The sequence below is a fragment of the Protomyctophum bolini genome, assembly GCF_963924005.1.
Source record: "Protomyctophum bolini genome assembly, chromosome: 17".
NCBI lineage: Eukaryota > Metazoa > Chordata > Actinopteri > Myctophiformes > Myctophidae > Protomyctophum > Protomyctophum bolini.
The window spans coordinates 41,234,876-41,254,464 of record NC_137878.1 but is presented as its reverse complement, the minus strand read 5'-3'; the positions used below and the strand labels follow the sequence as shown (position 1 = coordinate 41,254,464).

The 19,589-nt window shown below is 44.8% G+C and overlaps 1 protein-coding gene across 1 annotated transcript in view; it reads right to left on the bottom strand.

Moving 5' to 3' along the window:
- LOC308331821 (uncharacterized protein) overlaps positions 1 to 19,589 on the bottom strand; it is a 37,889-nt gene that overhangs the window by 12,267 nt on the left and 6,033 nt on the right. The window contains exons 4-8 of the mRNA XM_080787336.1: positions 19,009 to 19,143; positions 18,576 to 18,758; positions 16,484 to 16,565; positions 15,111 to 15,673; positions 14,250 to 14,486 (exon numbers count right to left, since the gene is read on the bottom strand). Of these exons, the coding sequence (XP_080643462.1) occupies positions 14,250 to 14,486; positions 15,111 to 15,673; positions 16,484 to 16,565; positions 18,576 to 18,758; positions 19,009 to 19,143 (1,200 nt within the window). The remainder of the gene's footprint in view (positions 1 to 14,249; positions 14,487 to 15,110; positions 15,674 to 16,483; positions 16,566 to 18,575; positions 18,759 to 19,008; positions 19,144 to 19,589) is intronic.

Here is a 19,589-nt window from a genome sequence, read left to right as displayed (position 1 = left end):
TATTCTATTCATTCACCACAACGTTACTCTATTCATTCACCGTCACCACAACGTTACTCTATTCATTCACCGTCACCACAACGTTATTCTATTCATTCACCACAACGTTACTCTATTCATTCACCACAACGTTACTCTATTCATTCACCGGCACCACAACGTTACTCTATTCATTCACCGGCACCACAACGTTACTCTATTCATTCACCGGCACCACAACGTTACTCCATTCATTCACCGGCACCACAACGTTACTCTATTCATTCACCGGCACCACAACGTTACTCTATTCATTCACCGGCACCACAACGTTACTCCATTCATTCACCGGCACCACAACGTTATTCTATTCATTCACCGGCACCACAACGTTACTCTATTCATTCACCGTCACCACAACGTTACTCTATTCATTCACCGTCACCACAACGTTACTCTATTCATTCACCGTCACCACAACGTTATTCTATTCATTCACCACAACGTTACTCTATTCATTCACCACAACGTTACTCTATTCATTCACCACAACGTTACTCTATTCATTCACCACAACGTTACTCTATTCATTCACCGGCACCACAACGTTATTCTATTCATTCACCACAACGTTACTCTATTCATTCACCACAACGTTACTCTATTCATTCACCACAACGTTACTCTATTCATTCACCACAACGTTACTCTATTCATTCACCGGCACCACAACGTTACTCTATTCATTCACCACAACGTTACTCTATTCATTCACCGGCACCACAACGTTACTCTATTCATTCACCGGCACCACAACGTTACTCTATTCATTCACCGGCACCACAACGTTACTCTATTCATTCACCACAACGTTACTCTATTCATTCACCGGCACCACAACGTTACTCCATTCATTCACCGGCACCACAACGTTACTCTATTCATTCACCGGCACCACAACGTTACTCTATTCATTCACCACAACGTTATTCTATTCATTCACCACAACGTTACTCTATTCATTCACCACAACGTTACTCTATTCATTCACCACAACGTTACTCTATTCATTCACCGTCACCACAACGTTACTCTATTCATTCACCGGCACCACAACGTTACTCTATTCATTCACCGTCACCACAACGTTACTCTATTCATTCACCGGCACCACAACGTTACTCTATTCATTCACCGGCACCACAACGTTACTCTATTCATTCACCGGCACCACAACGTTACTCCATTCATTCACCGTCACCACAACGTTACTCTATTCATTCACCGGCACCACAACGTTACTCTATTCATTCACCGGCACCACAACGTTACTCTATTCATTCACCACAACGTTACTCTATTCATTCACCGGCACCACAACGTTACTCTATTCATTCACCGGCACCACAACGTTATTCTATTCATTCACCACAACGTTACTCTATTCATTCACCGGCACCACAACGTTACTCTATTCATTCACCGGCACCACAACGTTACTCTATTCATTCACCGTCACCACAACGTTACTCTATTCATTCACCACAACGTTACTCTATTCATTCACCGGCACCACAACGTTACTCTATTCATTCACCACAACGTTACTCTATTCATTCACCGTCACCACAACGTTACTCTATTCATTCACCGGCACCACAACGTTACTCTATTCATTCACCGGCACCACAACGTTACTCTATTCATTCACCGGCACCACAACGTTACTCTATTCATTCACCGGCACCACAACGTTACTCTATTCATTCACCGGCACCACAACGTTACTCTATTCATTCACCGTCACCACAACGTTACTCTATTCATTCACCGGCACCACAACGTTACTCTATTCATTCACCGGCACCACAACGTTACTCTATTCATTCACCGGCACCACAACGTTACTCTATTCATTCACCGTCACCACAACGTTACTCTATTCATTCACCGGCACCACAACGTTACTCTATTCATTCACCGGCACCACAACGTTACTCTATTCATTCACCGGCACCACAACGTTACTCTATTCATTCACCGTCACCACAACGTTACTCTATTCATTCACCACAACGTTACTCTATTCATTCACCGGCACCACAACGTTATTCTATTCATTCACCACAACGTTACTCTATTCATTCACCGGCACCACAACGTTATTCTATTCATTCACCACAACGTTACTCTATTCATTCACCGGCACCACAACGTTACTCTATTCATTCACCACAACGTTACTCTATTCATTCACCACAACGTTACTCTATTCATTCACCGTCACCACAACGTTACTCTATTCATTCACCGGCACCACAACGTTACTCTATTCATTCACCGGCACCACAACGTTACTCTATTCATTCACCGGCACCACAACGTTACTCTATTCATTCACCGGCACCACAACGTTACTCCATTCATTCACCGTCACCACAACGTTACTCTATTCATTCACCGTCACCACAACGTTACTCTATTCATTCACCGGCACCACAACGTTACTCTATTCATTCACCGTCACCACAACGTTACTCTATTCATTCACCGTCACCACAACGTTACTCTATTCATTCACCGGCACCACAACGTTACTCTATTCATTCACCGTCACCACAACGTTACTCTATTCATTCACCACAACGTTACTCTATTCATTCACCGGCACCACAACGTTACTCTATTCATTCACCACAACGTTACTCTATTCATTCACCGGCACCACAACGTTACTCCATTCATTCACCGGCACCACAACGTTACTCTATTCATTCACCGGCACCACAACGTTACTCTATTCATTCACCGGCACCACAACGTTACTCCATTCATTCACCGTCACCACAACGTTACTCTATTCATTCACCGTCACCACAACGTTACTCTATTCATTCACCGGCACCACAACGTTACTCTATTCATTCACCGGCACCACAACGTTACTCTATTCATTCACCGTCACCACAACGTTACTCTATTCATTCACCACAACGTTACTCTATTCATTCACCACAACGTTACTCTATTCATTCACCGGCACCACAACGTTACTCTATTCATTCACCGGCACCACAACGTTACTCTATTCATTCACCACAACGTTACTCTATTCATTCACCGGCACCACAACGTTACTCTATTCATTCACCGGCACCACAACGTTACTCTATTCATTCACCACAACGTTACTCTATTCATTCACCGTCACCACAACGTTATTCTATTCATTCACCGGCACCACAACGTTACTCTATTCATTCACCGGCACCACAACGTTATTCTATTCATTCACCGTCACCACAACGTTACTCTATTCATTCACCGGCACCACAACGTTACTCTATTCATTCACCGGCACCACAACGTTACTCTATTCATTCACCGGCACCACAACGTTACTCTATTCATTCACCGGCACCACAACGTTACTCTATTCATTCACCGGCACCACAACGTTACTCTATTCATTCACCGTCACCACAACGTTACTCTATTCATTCACCGGCACCACAACGTTACTCTATTCATTCACCGTCACCACAACGTTACTCTATTCATTCACCACAACGTTACTCTATTCATTCACCACAACGTTACTCTATTCATTCACCACAACGTTACTCTATTCATTCACCGGCACCACAACGTTACTCTATTCATTCACCACAACGTTACTCTATTCATTCACCGGCACCACAACGTTACTCTATTCATTCACCACAACGTTACTCTATTCATTCACCACAACGTTACTCTATTCATTCACCGGCACCACAACGTTACTCCATTCATTCACCGGCACCACAACGTTACTCTATTCATTCACCGGCACCACAACGTTACTCCATTCATTCACCGGCACCACAACGTTACTCTATTCATTCACCGGCACCACAACGTTACTCTATTCATTCACCGGCACCACAACGTTACTCTATTCATTCACCGGCACCACAACGTTACTCCATTCATTCACCGGCACCACAACGTTACTCTATTCATTCACCACAACGTTACTCCATTCATTCACCGTCACCACAACGTTATTCTATTCATTCACCGTCACCACAACGTTATTCTATTCATTCACCGTCACCACAACGTTACTCCATTCATTCACCGTCACCACAACGTTATTCTATTCATTCACCGTCACCACAACGTTATTCTATTCATTCACCGTCACCACAACGTTACTCCATTCATTCACCGGCACCACAACGTTATTCTATTCATTCACCGGCACCACAACGTTACTCCATTCATTCACCGGCACCACAACGTTACTCTATTCATTCACCGGCACCACAACGCTAATCTATTCATTCACCGGCACCACAACGTTACTCTATTCATTCACCACAACGTTACTCTATTCATTCACCACAACGTTACTCCATTCATTCACCGTCACCACAACGTTATTCTATTCATTCACCGGCACCACAACGTTACTCTATTCATTCACCACAACGTTATTCTATTCATTCACCGTCACCACAACGTTATTCTATTCATTCACCGGCACCACAACGTTATTCTATTCATTCACCGGCACCACAACGTTACTCCATTCATTCACCGGCACCACAACGTTACTCTATTCATTCACCGGCACCACAACGCTAATCTATTCATTCACCGGCACCACAACGTTACTCTATTCATTCACCACAACGTTACTCCATTCATTCACCGTCACCACAACGTTATTCTATTCATTCACCGTCACCACAACGTTATTCTATTCATTCACCGGCACCACAACGTTACGCCATTCATTCACCGGCACCACAACGTTACTCTATTCATTCACCGTCACCACAACGTTACTCCATTCATTCACCGGCACCACAACGTTATTCTATTCATTCACCGTCACCACAACGTTATTCTATTCATTCACCGGCACCACAACGTTACGCCATTCATTCACCGGCACCACAACGTTACTCTATTCATTCACCGGCACCACAACGTTACTCTATTCATTCACCGGCACCACAACGTTACTCCATTCATTCACCGGCACCACAACGTTATTCTATTCATTCACCGGCACCACAACGTTACTCTATTCATTCACCGGCACCACAACGTTACTCTATTCATTCACCGGCACCACAACGTTACTCTATTCATTCACCGGCACCACAACGTTACTCTATTCATTCACCGGCACCACAACGTTACTCTATTCATTCACCGTCACCACAACGTTACTCTATTCATTCACCACAACGTTACTCCATTCATTCACCGTCACCACAACGTTATTCTATTCATTCACCGTCACCACAACGTTATTCTATTCATTCACCGTCACCACAACGTTACTCCATTCATTCACCGGCACCACAACGTTATTCTATTCATTCACCACAACGTTATTCTATTCATTCACCGGCACCACAACGTTATTCTATTCATTCACCACAACGTTACTCTATTCATTCACCGGCACCACAACGTCACTCTATTCATTCACCGGCACCACAACGTTACTCTATTCATTCACCGGCACCACAACGTTACTCTATTCATTCACCGGCACCACAACGTTACTCTATTCATTCACCGGCACCACAACGTTACTCTATTCATTCACCGGCACCACAACGTTACTCTATTCATTCACCGGCACCACAACGTTATTCTATTCATTCACCGGCACCACAACGTTACTCCATTCATTCACCGGCACCACAACGTTACTCTATTCATTCACCGGCACCACAACGTTACTCTATTCATTCACCACAACGTTACTCTATTCATTCACCACAACGTTACTCTATTCATTCACCACAACGTTACTCTATTCATTCACCGGCACCACAACGTTACTCTATTCATTCACCGGCACCACAACGTTACTCTATTCATTCACCACAACGTTACGCCATTCATTCACCGGCACCACAACGTTACTCTATTCATTCACCGGCACCACAACGTTACTCTATTCATTCACCGGCACCACAACGTTACTCTATTCATTCACCGGCACCACAACGTTACTCTATTCATTCACCGGCACCACAACGTTACTCCATTCATTCACCGGCACCACAACGTTACTACATTCATTCACCGGCACCACAACGTTACTCTATTCATTCACCACAACGTTACTCTATTCATTCACCGTCACCACAACGTTACTCTATTCATTCACCGGCACCACAACGTTACTCTATTCATTCACCGGCACCACAACGTTACTCCATTCATTCACCGGCACCACAACGTTACTCTATTCATTCACCGGCACCACAACGTTACTCTATTCATTCACCGGCACCACAACGTTACTCTATTCATTCACCGGCACCACAACGTTACTACATTCATTCACCGGCACCACAACGTTACTCCATTCATTCACCGGCACCACAACGTTACTCTATTCATTCACCGTCACCACAACGTTACTCTATTCATTCACCGGCACCACAACGTTACTCCATTCATTCACCGCAACGTTACTCCATTCATTCACCACAACGTTACTCTATTCATTCACCGGCACCACAACGTTATTCTATTCATTCACCGGCACCACAACGTTACTCTATTCATTCACCGGCACCACAACGTTACTCCATTCATTCACCGGCACCACAACGTTACTCTATTCATTCACCGGCACCACAACGTTACTCTATTCATTCACCGGCACCACAACGTTACTACATTCATTCACCGGCACCACAACGTTACTCCATTCATTCACCGGCACCACAACGTTACTCTATTCATTCACCGTCACCACAACGTTACTCTATTCATTCACCGGCACCACAACGTTACTCTATTCATTCACCACAACGTTACTCCATTCATTCACCACAACGTTACTCCATTCATTCACCACAACGTTACTCCATTCATTCACCACAACGTTACTCTATTCATTCACCACAACGTTACTCCATTCATTCACCGTCACCACAACGTTATTCTATTCATTCACCGTCACCACAACGTTATTCTATTCATTCACCGTCACCACAACGTTACTCTATTCATTCACCGGCACCACAACGTTACTCTATTCATTCACCGGCACCACAACGTTACTCTATTCATTCACCGGCACCACAACGTTACTCTATTCATTCACCGTCACCACAACGTTACTCTATTCATTCACCGGCACCACAACGTTACTCTATTCATTCACCGGCACCACAACGTTACTCTATTCATTCACCACAACGTTACTCTATTCATTCACCGGCACCACAACGTTACTCTATTCATTCACCACAACGTTACTCTATTCATTCACCACAACGTTACTCTATTCACCGGCACCACAACGTTACTCTATTCATTCACCGGCACCACAACGTTACTCTATTCATTCACCACAACGTTACTCTATTCATTCACCGGCACCACAACGTTACTCTATTCATTCACCGGCACCACAACGTTACTCTATTCATTCACCACAACGTTACTCTATTCATTCACCGGCACCACAACGTTACTCTATTCATTCACCACAACGTTACTCTATTCATTCACCGGCACCACAACGTTACTCTATTCATTCACCGGCACCACAACGTTACTCTATTCATTCACCACAACGTTACTCTATTCATTCACCGGCACCACAACGTTACTCTATTCATTCACCGGCACCACAACGTTACTCTATTCATTCACCGGCACCACAACGTTACTCTATTCATTCACCACAACGTTACTCTATTCATTCACCGGCACCACAACGTTACTCTATTCATTCACCGGCACCACAACGTTACTCTATTCATTCACCGGCACCACAACGTTACTCTATTCATTCACCACAACGTTACTCTATTCATTCACCACAACGTTACTCCATTCATTCACCACAACGTTACTCTATTCATTCACCGGCACCACAACGTTACTCCATTCATTCACCGGCACCACAACGTTACTCTATTCATTCACCGGCACCACAACGTTACTCTATTCATTCACCGGCACCACAACGTTACTCTATTCATTCACCGGCACCACAACGTTACTCTATTCATTCACCGGCACCACAACGTTACTCTATTCATTCACCGGCACCACAACGTTACTCTATTCATTCACCACAACGTTACTCTATTCATTCACCGGCACCACAACGTTACTCTATTCATTCACCACAACGTTACTCTATTCATTCACCACAACGTTATTCTATTCATTCACCACAACGTTACTCTATTCATTCACCGGCACCACAACGTTACTCCATTCATTCACCGGCACCACAACGTTACTCTATTCATTCACCGGCACCACAACGTTACTCTATTCATTCACCGGCACCACAACGTTACTCTATTCATTCACCGGCACCACAACGTTACTCTATTCATTCACCACAACGTTACTCTATTCATTCACCGGCACCACAACGTTACTCTATTCATTCACCGGCACCACAACGTTACTCTATTCATTCACCGGCACCACAACGTTACTCTATTCATTCACCGGCACCACAACGTTACTCTATTCATTCACCGGCACCACAACGTTACTCTATTCATTCACCGTCACCACAACGTTACTCTATTCATTCACCGGCACCACAACGTTACTCTATTCATTCACCACAACGTTATTCTATTCATTCACCACAACGTTACTCTATTCATTCACCGGCACCACAACGTTATTCTATTCATTCACCACAACGTTATTCTATTCATTCACCACAACGTTACTCTATTCATTCACCGGCACCACAACGTTACTCTATTCATTCACCGGCACCACAACGTTACTCTATTCATTCACCGGCACCACAACGTTACTCTATTCATTCACCGGCACCACAACGTTACTCTATTCATTCACCGTCACCACAACGTTACTCTATTCATTCACCGGCACCACAACGTTACTCTATTCATTCACCACAACGTTATTCTATTCATTCACCACAACGTTACTCTATTCATTCACCGGCACCACAACGTTACTCTATTCATTCACCACAACGTTATTCTATTCATTCACCACAACGTTACTCTATTCATTCACCGGCACCACAACGTTATTCTATTCATTCACCACAACGTTACTCTATTCATTCACCGGCACCACAACGTTATTCTATTCATTCACCACAACGTTACTCTATTCATTCACCGGCACCACAACGTTACTCTATTCATTCACCGGCACCACAACGTTACTCTATTCATTCACCGGCACCACAACGTTATTCTATTCATTCACCGGCACCACAACGTTACTCTATTCATTCACCACAACGTTACTCTATTCATTCACCACAACGTTACTCTATTCATTCACCGGCACCACAACGTTACTCTATTCATTCACCACAACGTTACTCTATTCATTCACCGGCACCACAACGTTACTCTATTCATTCACCGGCACCACAACGTTACTCTATTCATTCACCACAACGTTACTCTATTCATTCACCGGCACCACAACGTTACTCTATTCATTCACCACAACGTTACTCTATTCATTCACCGGCACCACAACGTTACTCCATTCATTCACCACAACGTTACTCTATTCATTCACCGGCACCACAACGTTATTCTATTCATTCACCACAACGTTACTCTATTCATTCACCGGCACCACAACGTTATTCTATTCATTCACCACAACGTTACTCTATTCATTCACCGGCACCACAACGTTATTCTATTCATTCACCACAACGTTACTCTATTCATTCACCGGCACCACAACGTTACTCTATTCATTCACCGGCACCACAACGTTACTCTATTCATTCACCGGCACCACAACGTTATTCTATTCATTCACCGGCACCACAACGTTACTCTATTCATTCACCACAACGTTACTCTATTCATTCACCGGCACCACAACGTTACTCTATTCATTCACCGGCACCACAACGTTACTCTATTCATTCACCGGCACCACAACGTTACTCTATTCATTCACCACAACGTTACTCTATTCATTCACCACAACGTTATTCTATTCATTCACCGGCACCACAACGTTACTCTATTCATTCACCGGCACTACAACGTTACTCTATTCATTCACCGGCACCACAACGTTACTCTATTCATTCACCACAACGTTATTCTATTCATTCACCACAACGTTACTCTATTCATTCACCACAACGTTACTCTATTCATTCACCGGCACCACAACGTTACTCTATTCATTCACCGGCACCACAACGTTACTCTATTCATTCACCGGCACCACAACGTTACTCTATTCATTCACCGGCACCACAACGTTACTCTATTCATTCACCGGCACCACAACGTTACTCTATTCATTCACCGGCACCACAACGTTATTCTATTCATTCACCGGCACCACAACGTTACTCTATTCATTCACCGGCACTACAACGTTACTCTATTCATTCACCGGCACCACAACGTTACTCCATTCATTCACCACAACGTTACTCCATTCATTCACCACAACGTTACTCTATTCATTCACCGGCACCACAACGTTATTCTATTCATTCACCGGCACCACAACGTTACTCTATTCATTCACCGGCACCACAACGTTACTCTATTCATTCACCGGCACTACAACGTTACTCTATTCATTCACCGGCACCACAACGTTACTCTATTCATTCACCACAACGTTACTCCATTCATTCACCGGCACCACAACGTTACTCTATTCATTCACCGGCACCACAACGTTATTCTATTCATTCACCGGCACCACAACGTTACTCCATTCATTCACCGGCACCACAACGTTACTCTATTCATTCACCGGCACCACAACGTTACTCCATTCATTCACCGGCACCACAACGTTATTCTATTCATTCACCGGCACCACAACGTTACTCCATTCATTCACCGGCACCACAACGTTACTCTATTCATTCACCGGCACCACAACGTTACTCTATTCATTCACCGGCACCACAACGTTACTCTATTCATTCACCGGCACCACAACGTTACTCCATTCATTCACCGGCACCACAACGTTACTCTATTCATTCACCGGCACCACAACGTTACTCCATTCATTCACCGGCACCACAACGTTACTCTATTCATTCACCGGCACCACAACGTTACTCTATTCATTCACCGGCACCACAACGTTACTCTATTCATTCACCGGCACCACAACGTTACTCTATTCATTCACCGGCACCACAACGTTACTCTATTCATTCACCACAACGTTACTCTATTCATTCACCGGCACCACAACGTTATTCTATTCATTCACCGGCACCACAACGTTATTCTATTCATTCACCACAACGTTACTCTATTCATTCACCGGCACCACAACGTTATTCTATTCATTCACCGGCACCACAACGTTACTCTATTCATTCACCGGCACCACAACGTTATTCTATTCATTCACCACAACGTTACTCTATTCATTCACCACAACGTTACTCTATTCATTCACCACAACGTTACTCTATTCATTCACCACAACGTTATTCTATTCATTCACCACAACGTTACTCTATTCATTCACCACAACGTTACTCTATTCATTCACCGGCACCACAACGTTACTCCATTCATTCACCGGCACCACAACGTTACTCTATTCATTCACCGGCACCACAACGTTACTCTATTCATTCACCGGCACCACAACGTTACTCTATTCATTCACCACAACGTTACTCCATTCATTCACCACAACGTTACTCCATTCATTCACCACAACGTTACTCTATTCATTCACCACAACGTTACTCCATTCATTCACCACAACGTTACTCCATTCATTCACTACAACGTTACTCTATTCATTCACCGGCACCACAACGTTATTCTATTCATTCACCACAACGTTACTCCATTCATTCACCACAACGTTACTCTATTCATTCACCGTCACCACAACGTTACTCTATTCATTCACCACAACGTTACTCTATTCATTCACCGGCACCACAACGTTACTCTATTCATTCACCGGCACCACAACGTTACTCTATTCATTCACCGGCACCACAACGTTACTCTATTCATTCACCGGCACCACAACGTTACTCTATTCATTCACCGGCACCACAACGTTACTCCATTCATTCACCGGCACCACAACGTTACTCTATTCATTCACCGGCACCACAACGTTACTCCATTCATTCACCGGCACCACAACGTTACTCTATTCATTCACCGGCACCACAACGTTATTCTATTCATTCACCACAACGTTACTCTATTCATTCACCGGCACCACAACGTTACTCTATTCATTCACCACAACGTTACTCCATTCATTCACCGGCACCACAACGTTACTCTATTCATTCACCGGCACCACAACGTTACTCTATTCATTCACCACAACGTTACTCTATTCATTCACCGGCACCACAACGTTATTCTATTCATTCACCGGCACCACAACGTTACTCTATTCATTCACCGGCACCACAACGTTATTCTATTCATTCACCACAACGTTACTCCATTCATTCACCACAACGTTACTCTATTCATTCACCGTCACCACAACGTTACTCTATTCATTCACCACAACGTTACTCTATTCATTCACCGGCACCACAACGTTACTCTATTCATTCACCGGCACCACAACGTTACTCTATTCATTCACCGGCACCACAACGTTACTCTATTCATTCACCGGCACCACAACGTTACTCTATTCATTCACCGGCACCACAACGTTACTCCATTCATTCACCGGCACCACAACGTTACTCTATTCATTCACCGGCACCACAACGTTACTCCATTCATTCACCGGCACCACAACGTTACTCTATTCATTCACCGGCACCACAACGTTATTCTATTCATTCACCACAACGTTACTCTATTCATTCACCGGCACCACAACGTTACTCTATTCATTCACCACAACGTTACTCTATTCATTCACCGGCACCACAACGTTATTCTATTCATTCACCGGCACCACAACGTTACTCTATTCATTCACCGGCACCACAACGTTATTCTATTCATTCACCGGCACCACAACGTTACTCTATTCATTCACCGGCACCACAACGTTACTCTATTCATTCACCGGCACCACAACGTTACTCCATTCATTCACCGGCACCACAACGTTACTCTATTCATTCACCGGCACCACAACGTTACTCCATTCATTCACCGGCACCACAACGTTACTCTATTCATTCACCGGCACCACAACGTTACTCTATTCATTCACCGGCACCACAACGTTATTCTATTCATTCACCGGCACCACAACGTTACTCTATTCATTCACCACAACGTTACTCTATTCATTCACCACAACGTTATTCTATTCATTCACCACAACGTTACTCTATTCATTCACCGGCACCACAACGTTACTCTATTCATTCACCACAACGTTACTCTATTCATTCACCGGCACCACAACGTTACTCTATTCATTCACCGGCACCACAACGTTACTCCATTCATTCACCGGCACCACAACGTTACTCCATTCATTCACCGGCACCACAACGTTACTCCATTCATTCACCGGCACCACAACGTTACTCTATTCATTCACCGGCACCACAACGTTACTCTATTCATTCACCGGCACCACAACGTTACTCTATTCATTCACCACAACGTTACTCTATTCATTCACCACAACGTTACTCTATTCATTCACCGGCACCACAACGTTACTCTATTCATTCACCGGCACCACAACGTTACTCTATTCATTCACCGGCACTACAACGTTACTCCATTCATTCACCGGCACCACAACGTTACTCCATTCATTCACCGGCACCACAACGTTATTCTATTCATTCACCGGCACCACAACGTTACTCTATTCATTCACCGGCACCACAACGTTACTCCATTCATTCACCGGCACCACAACGTTACTCCATTCATTCACCGGCACCACAACGTTACTCTATTCATTCACCGGCACCACAACGTTACTCCATTCATTCACCGGCACCACAACGTTACTCCATTCATTCACCGGCACCACAACGTTACTCCATTCATTCACATTCTAGGCCCGGGCCTAGAATCTGCTATTTTTAAACAGCAGCTAAAGCATAACATAATGCTTAAAACACCCAAAATGGGTTAATCAGCCTGTTCTGTGATTCATCTATAAACAATGACCACTCCACACATAAATCTGTGGAGGCGGGCCTTACTGCCAAGCTACACCGGGCATGTGTGCGTTTGACGTATAAGCGCACTGCGCGCACACTGCCCCGTGGAGCGGGCCTGTGGAGCGGGCCTTACCGTGGACACGGGCACTGCCCCGGCGCCCGCGGCGGCATCGATGCGGGCCTGGGCCAGCGCCAGCGCCTGCCCGTTGACTCCCAGAGAGCTCTGCCTGGCGCCCACGATCTGCACGGGGATGTGAGGGGGTGGGGGCGGGGGGGCCACGCCGCTGCAGGGGGGAGGAGGGGGAGGAGGGGCGGGGAGGATGGGGGGAGGGTTCCTGGAGGGCAGCTGCAGGGGCAAGCAGCGGAGACCCTGCAAGAAGGTAGAGTTAAAAACATTCACTTTGAAAGAATATATATTCAAAGATTTGCGCCACAATCCTATAGTATTATACCCATTGCCACCAGGTGGCTGGAACGCACTTTCCGGTTTAAGGAACAACAACATCCGGGACTAGCTTTGACTGTGTGCAGCACTATCAGATGTCCGGATGTTAAGCGATCATTGTTTATTTTAATAACTACGTCAAATTAAGCTCTAATCAAGCCCAAAATATCGCATCTTACGCAGCGATGCACATAAAGACGGCGCGCGTGATCGCCCGTGCACGCGGCGGATTTCGGCCCGGTTTTAGGTAGATTACATCGGCCGTTAGCCAAACGAGCTAAAAGTTGCTACATTTTGTTATATTAAGCTCCCGATTACAGGGGATTAAACGATTGCGTTAAGCACGTGTGTGTGTTTGTGTGTTCAACAACACAGCCATGACGTTAAGCTGTGTGTGTGTGTGTGTGTTCAACAACACACACACAGCCATGTGAAATAACACTGACCGCTGTGAGGAGGCGATAGCTTGACCTCCATAGCAACGGTTGCTAAACTAGCGTTGGACAATTATTGGGATTTAGCGGAAGGGGGCTAATTTAGCGACGGTACCTGCAGGGTCTTGGGCTGAATGGGGACGGGCCCGTTGCCGTGGTGATGGTGGTGGTGGTGGTGGTAGGACGCCGCCGTGGGCTTGTTGTCGGGGCCGCCGGCGGGGGCAGGGGCGGCGCAGAGCGTGGCCTTCTGCAGCGGCTGCACCACCAGCGTCTGGGCGTGGCCTCCTCCTCCTCCTCCTCCGCCCGCCGGCTTGATGCTGCTGTTGTTGTTGTTGTTGGACGAGGAGGCGGGCACCAGGATGTGCGTGGCGGTGGCGGTGCCCCCTGCCGTGGTCACCGTGGTCAGAGCGCCCCGGGGCCCGTGCAGCAGGAGCTGGGACAGCGGGATGGAGGCGGAGGAGGAGGAGGAGGAGGTGGGGTGGTGGTGGAGGAGGTGGTGGTGTTGGTGTTGGTGGTGCTGGGGCGGTTTGAGGCTGGAGGAGGAGGAGGGCTGCGGGTAGGTGGGGATCTTGATGTGGGCGAGCGGAGGCTGCAGGGCGGGGCCCGGCTGGACGCCGGCGGCGGGGGGGCGGGTGGGAGACTGGGGGGTGCCGGTGGGCGGGGTCAGCGAGTAGGGAGCTGTGTGGGACCGTTTACAGTGTATGCATTTAGCAGACGCTCTTTAATCCAGAGTGATTTACAGTGTATGCATTTAGCAGACGCTCTTTAATCCAGAGTGATTTACAGTAAGCAAGAACAACACATGGTGAGACATCATGAATCATACCTAATACACAACGCGATGCAAAGCCATTTGTTTTTCAAATGGACGAAATGTATATAACGCTGAAGAGGTTTGGTGTATGTTTTAAATGTATATAACGCTGAAGAGGTTTGGTGTATGTTTTAAATGTATATAACGCTGAAGAGGTTTGGTGTATGTTTTAAATGTATATAACACTGAAGAGGTTTGGTGTCTGTTTTATATAACACTGAAGAGGTTTGGTGTGTGTTTTAAATGTATATAGTGTTGAAGAGGTTTGGTGTGTGTTTTAAATGTATATAGTGTTGAGGTTTGGTGTCTGTTTTAAATGTATATAGTGTTGAAGAGGTTTGGTGTATGTTTTAAATGTATATAACGCTGAAGAGGTTTGGTGTATGTTTTAAATGTATATAGTGTTGAAGAGGTTTGGTGTATGTTTTAAATGTATATAACGCTGAAGAGGTTTGGTGTATGTTTTAAATGTATATAGTGTTGAAGAGGTTTGGTGTATGTTTTAAATGTATATAACGCTGAAGAGGTTTGGTGTATGTTTTAAATGTATATAGCTCTGAAGAGGTTTGGTGTATGTTTTCTAAAAGAATAATCAAAATCTACAAAGTAACTAAAATGTTTCAAATAAAATGTAGTGGAGTAAAAGTATGAGCGCATTGCGATGAGCGTCTCACCGGAGTCACTCTTCTCTGGAGCCTCAGTCTTCACCCCGACGGCCTTGGGAGCAGACACACCTCGCATGGCTAGGTTCTGCACCTGGGAGGGGGGGGGGGGAGAGAGAGAGAGAGAGAGAGAGAGAGAGAGAGAGAGAGAGAGAGAGAGAGAGAATTTAGAATATCCGCTGCAATGTGATGTGAGTCTACTTCTAGATCAATGTGATGTGAGTCTACTTCTAGATAAATGTGATGTGAGTCTAGTTCTACATCAATGTGATGTGAGTCTAGTTCTACATCAATGTGATGTGAGTCTACTTCTAGATCAATGTGATGTGAGTCTACTTCTAGATCAATGTGATGTGAGTCTACTTCTAGATCAATGTGATGTGAGTCTAGTTCTAGGTCAATGTGATGTGAGTCTAGTTCTAGGTCAATGTGATGTGAGTCTACTTCTAGATCAATGTGATGTGAGTCTAGTTCTATATCAATGTGATGTGAGTCTAGTTCTATATCAATGTGATGTGAGTCTAGTTCTACATCAATGTGATGTGAGTCTACTTCTAGATCAATGTGATGTGAGTCTACTTCTAGATCAATGTGATGTGAGTCTACTTCTAGATCAATGTGATGTGAGTCTACTTCTAGATCAATGTGATGCGAGTCTACTTCTAGATCAATGTGATGCGAGTCTACTTCTAGATCAATGTGATGTGAGTCTACTTCTAGATCAATGTGATGCGAGTCTACTTCTAGATTAATGTGATGTGAGTCTACTTCTAGATCAATGTGATGTGAGTCTACTTCTAGATCAATGTGATGTGAGTCTACTTCTAGATCAATGTGTTGTGAGTCTACTTCTAGATCAATGTGATGCGAGTCTAGTTCTAGATCAATGTGATGTGAGTCTACTTCTAGATCAATGTGTTGTGAGTCTAGTTCTAGATCAATGTGATGTGAGTCTACTTCTAGATCAATGTGATGTGAGTCTACTTCTAGATCAATGTGATGCGAGTCTAGTTCTAGATCAATGTGATGTGAGTCTACTTCTAGATCAATGTGTTGTGAGTCTAGTTCTAGATCAATGTGATGCGAGTCTAGTTCTAGATCAATGTGATGTGAGTCTACTTCTAGATCAATGTGTTGTGAGTCTAGTTCTAGATCAATGTGATGTGACTCTAGTTCTAGATCAATGTGATGTGAGTCTACTTCTAGATCAATGTGATGTGAGTCTACTTCTAGATCAATGTGATGTGAGTCTACTTCTAGATCAATGTGATGTGAGTCTACTTCTAGAACAATGTGATGTGAGTCTACTTATAGATCAATGTGATGTGAGTCTAGTTCTAGTTCAATGTGATGTACGTGAGTCACATTTATAAACAACAGTTTATACATGGTTTATACAGGCTTATTGAAGGTAACTGTATATCACTAAACAACAGTTTATACAAATATATTTTTTCAGTGATTTTCTTAGTTTTAAGGGTAACGGGTTAGGGTTAGGGTTAGTGATTATTAGTGATTATATGGGTTAGTGATTAGTGATTAGTTAGTGATTATTATCACTTATTATCACTTCAGTGATGCTTGCGGAACTCGACTCCGTCTCGTTCCTGACCGCATCACTGTCGTGGCAATAATCACGTTAAACCACACCCTCTCTGTGATATTTCTTAATCGAGCTCCATCCTTACTTATAAAGTATAATGTCAAACTATAGTTGATGTTTATTTATATGTCAAACTGTAGTTGAGATGCATAGTTGTTGTTTATTTATATGTCAAACTATGTTGAGATGCATAGTTGTTGTTTATTTCTCCCAATTACAATTTAAATAGTTGACAACCCAAAAAGATGGAATTAGGCTTTTTGAGGAACAGCAATGTCCCTCCCTATGTCCCTCCCTATGTCCCTATGTCCCGATGTTTAGAGTACCAATAGGGGGTGCTGTCGCACCACTCGCTTCAGACTGGTCAGATTTTTTTTATATACAATTTTGATTGCATTTTGAGCAGGAAAACAACAACATGTGATTGGACAACACCTGGTCAGTTAAAACCATGTGACTGGACAACACCTGGTCAGTTAAAACCATGTGACTGGACAACACCTGGTCGTTGTCCGATTGGCTGCCGGTGCCGGAGGAGGAAGTGGGAGGAGCCACGTCCTGTTGCGGTTGTTGTTGTTGTTGTTGTTGTTGCTGCTGCTGGGTGACGGCCACGGCAGCGGTGGCCGTGCTGCCGGGCATGAAGATCAGCTGAGAGGAGATGGGCGCTCGCAGGGAGCGGTTCACCTTTAAATAATAACAATAACAACATGAAGATCAGCTGAGAGGAGGTGGGCGCTCACAGGGAGCGGTTCACCTTTAAACAATAACAATAACAATAACATGAAGATCAGCTGAGAGGAGATGGGCGCTCACAGGGAGCGGTTCACCTTTAAACAATAACAATAACATGAAGAAGACTGGCTACGCCCCCAGCCAGTGTAAAATACACGCTAACCTGAGACCTCTCGTGGCTTATTGCTTAAATAAAGCTTACCCTCAGGTACATTTGACCCTGTGCACCTGCCGTGCCGCTCAGCAGCACCGATTGGCTGATGGTGGACGTGGCGGAGACCCCCTGGCCAATGGGACGCGTCACGCTGGCTCCTCCCCCCGAGGTCGTAACATTCGCCTGCAAATGAAGGGGGGGGGGGGGGGGGGGGGGGGAATAACCCATTTGGGCCCGACGTCGGAATTCATAAAATGTCTAATTCTAAATCCTGACAGTTTTCTGTCAGGAATCGCGCCACAAGTATATACTTTAAGGGTACATACGGCTGTAGCAGACAGTGGTATAAGGGTGCTAGTAGAAGTATATACTTTAAGGGTACATACAGCTGTAGCAGACAGTGGTGTAAGGGTGCTAGTAGAAGTATATACTTTAAGGGTACATACAGCTGTAGCAGACAGTGGTATAAGGGTGCTAGTAGTAGTATATACTTTAAGGGTACATACAGCTGTAGCAGACAGTGGTATAAGGGTGCTAGTAGTAAGTATATACTTTAAGGGTACATACGGCTGTAGCAGACAGTGGTGTAAGGGTGCTAGTAAGTATATACTTTAAGGGTACATACAGCT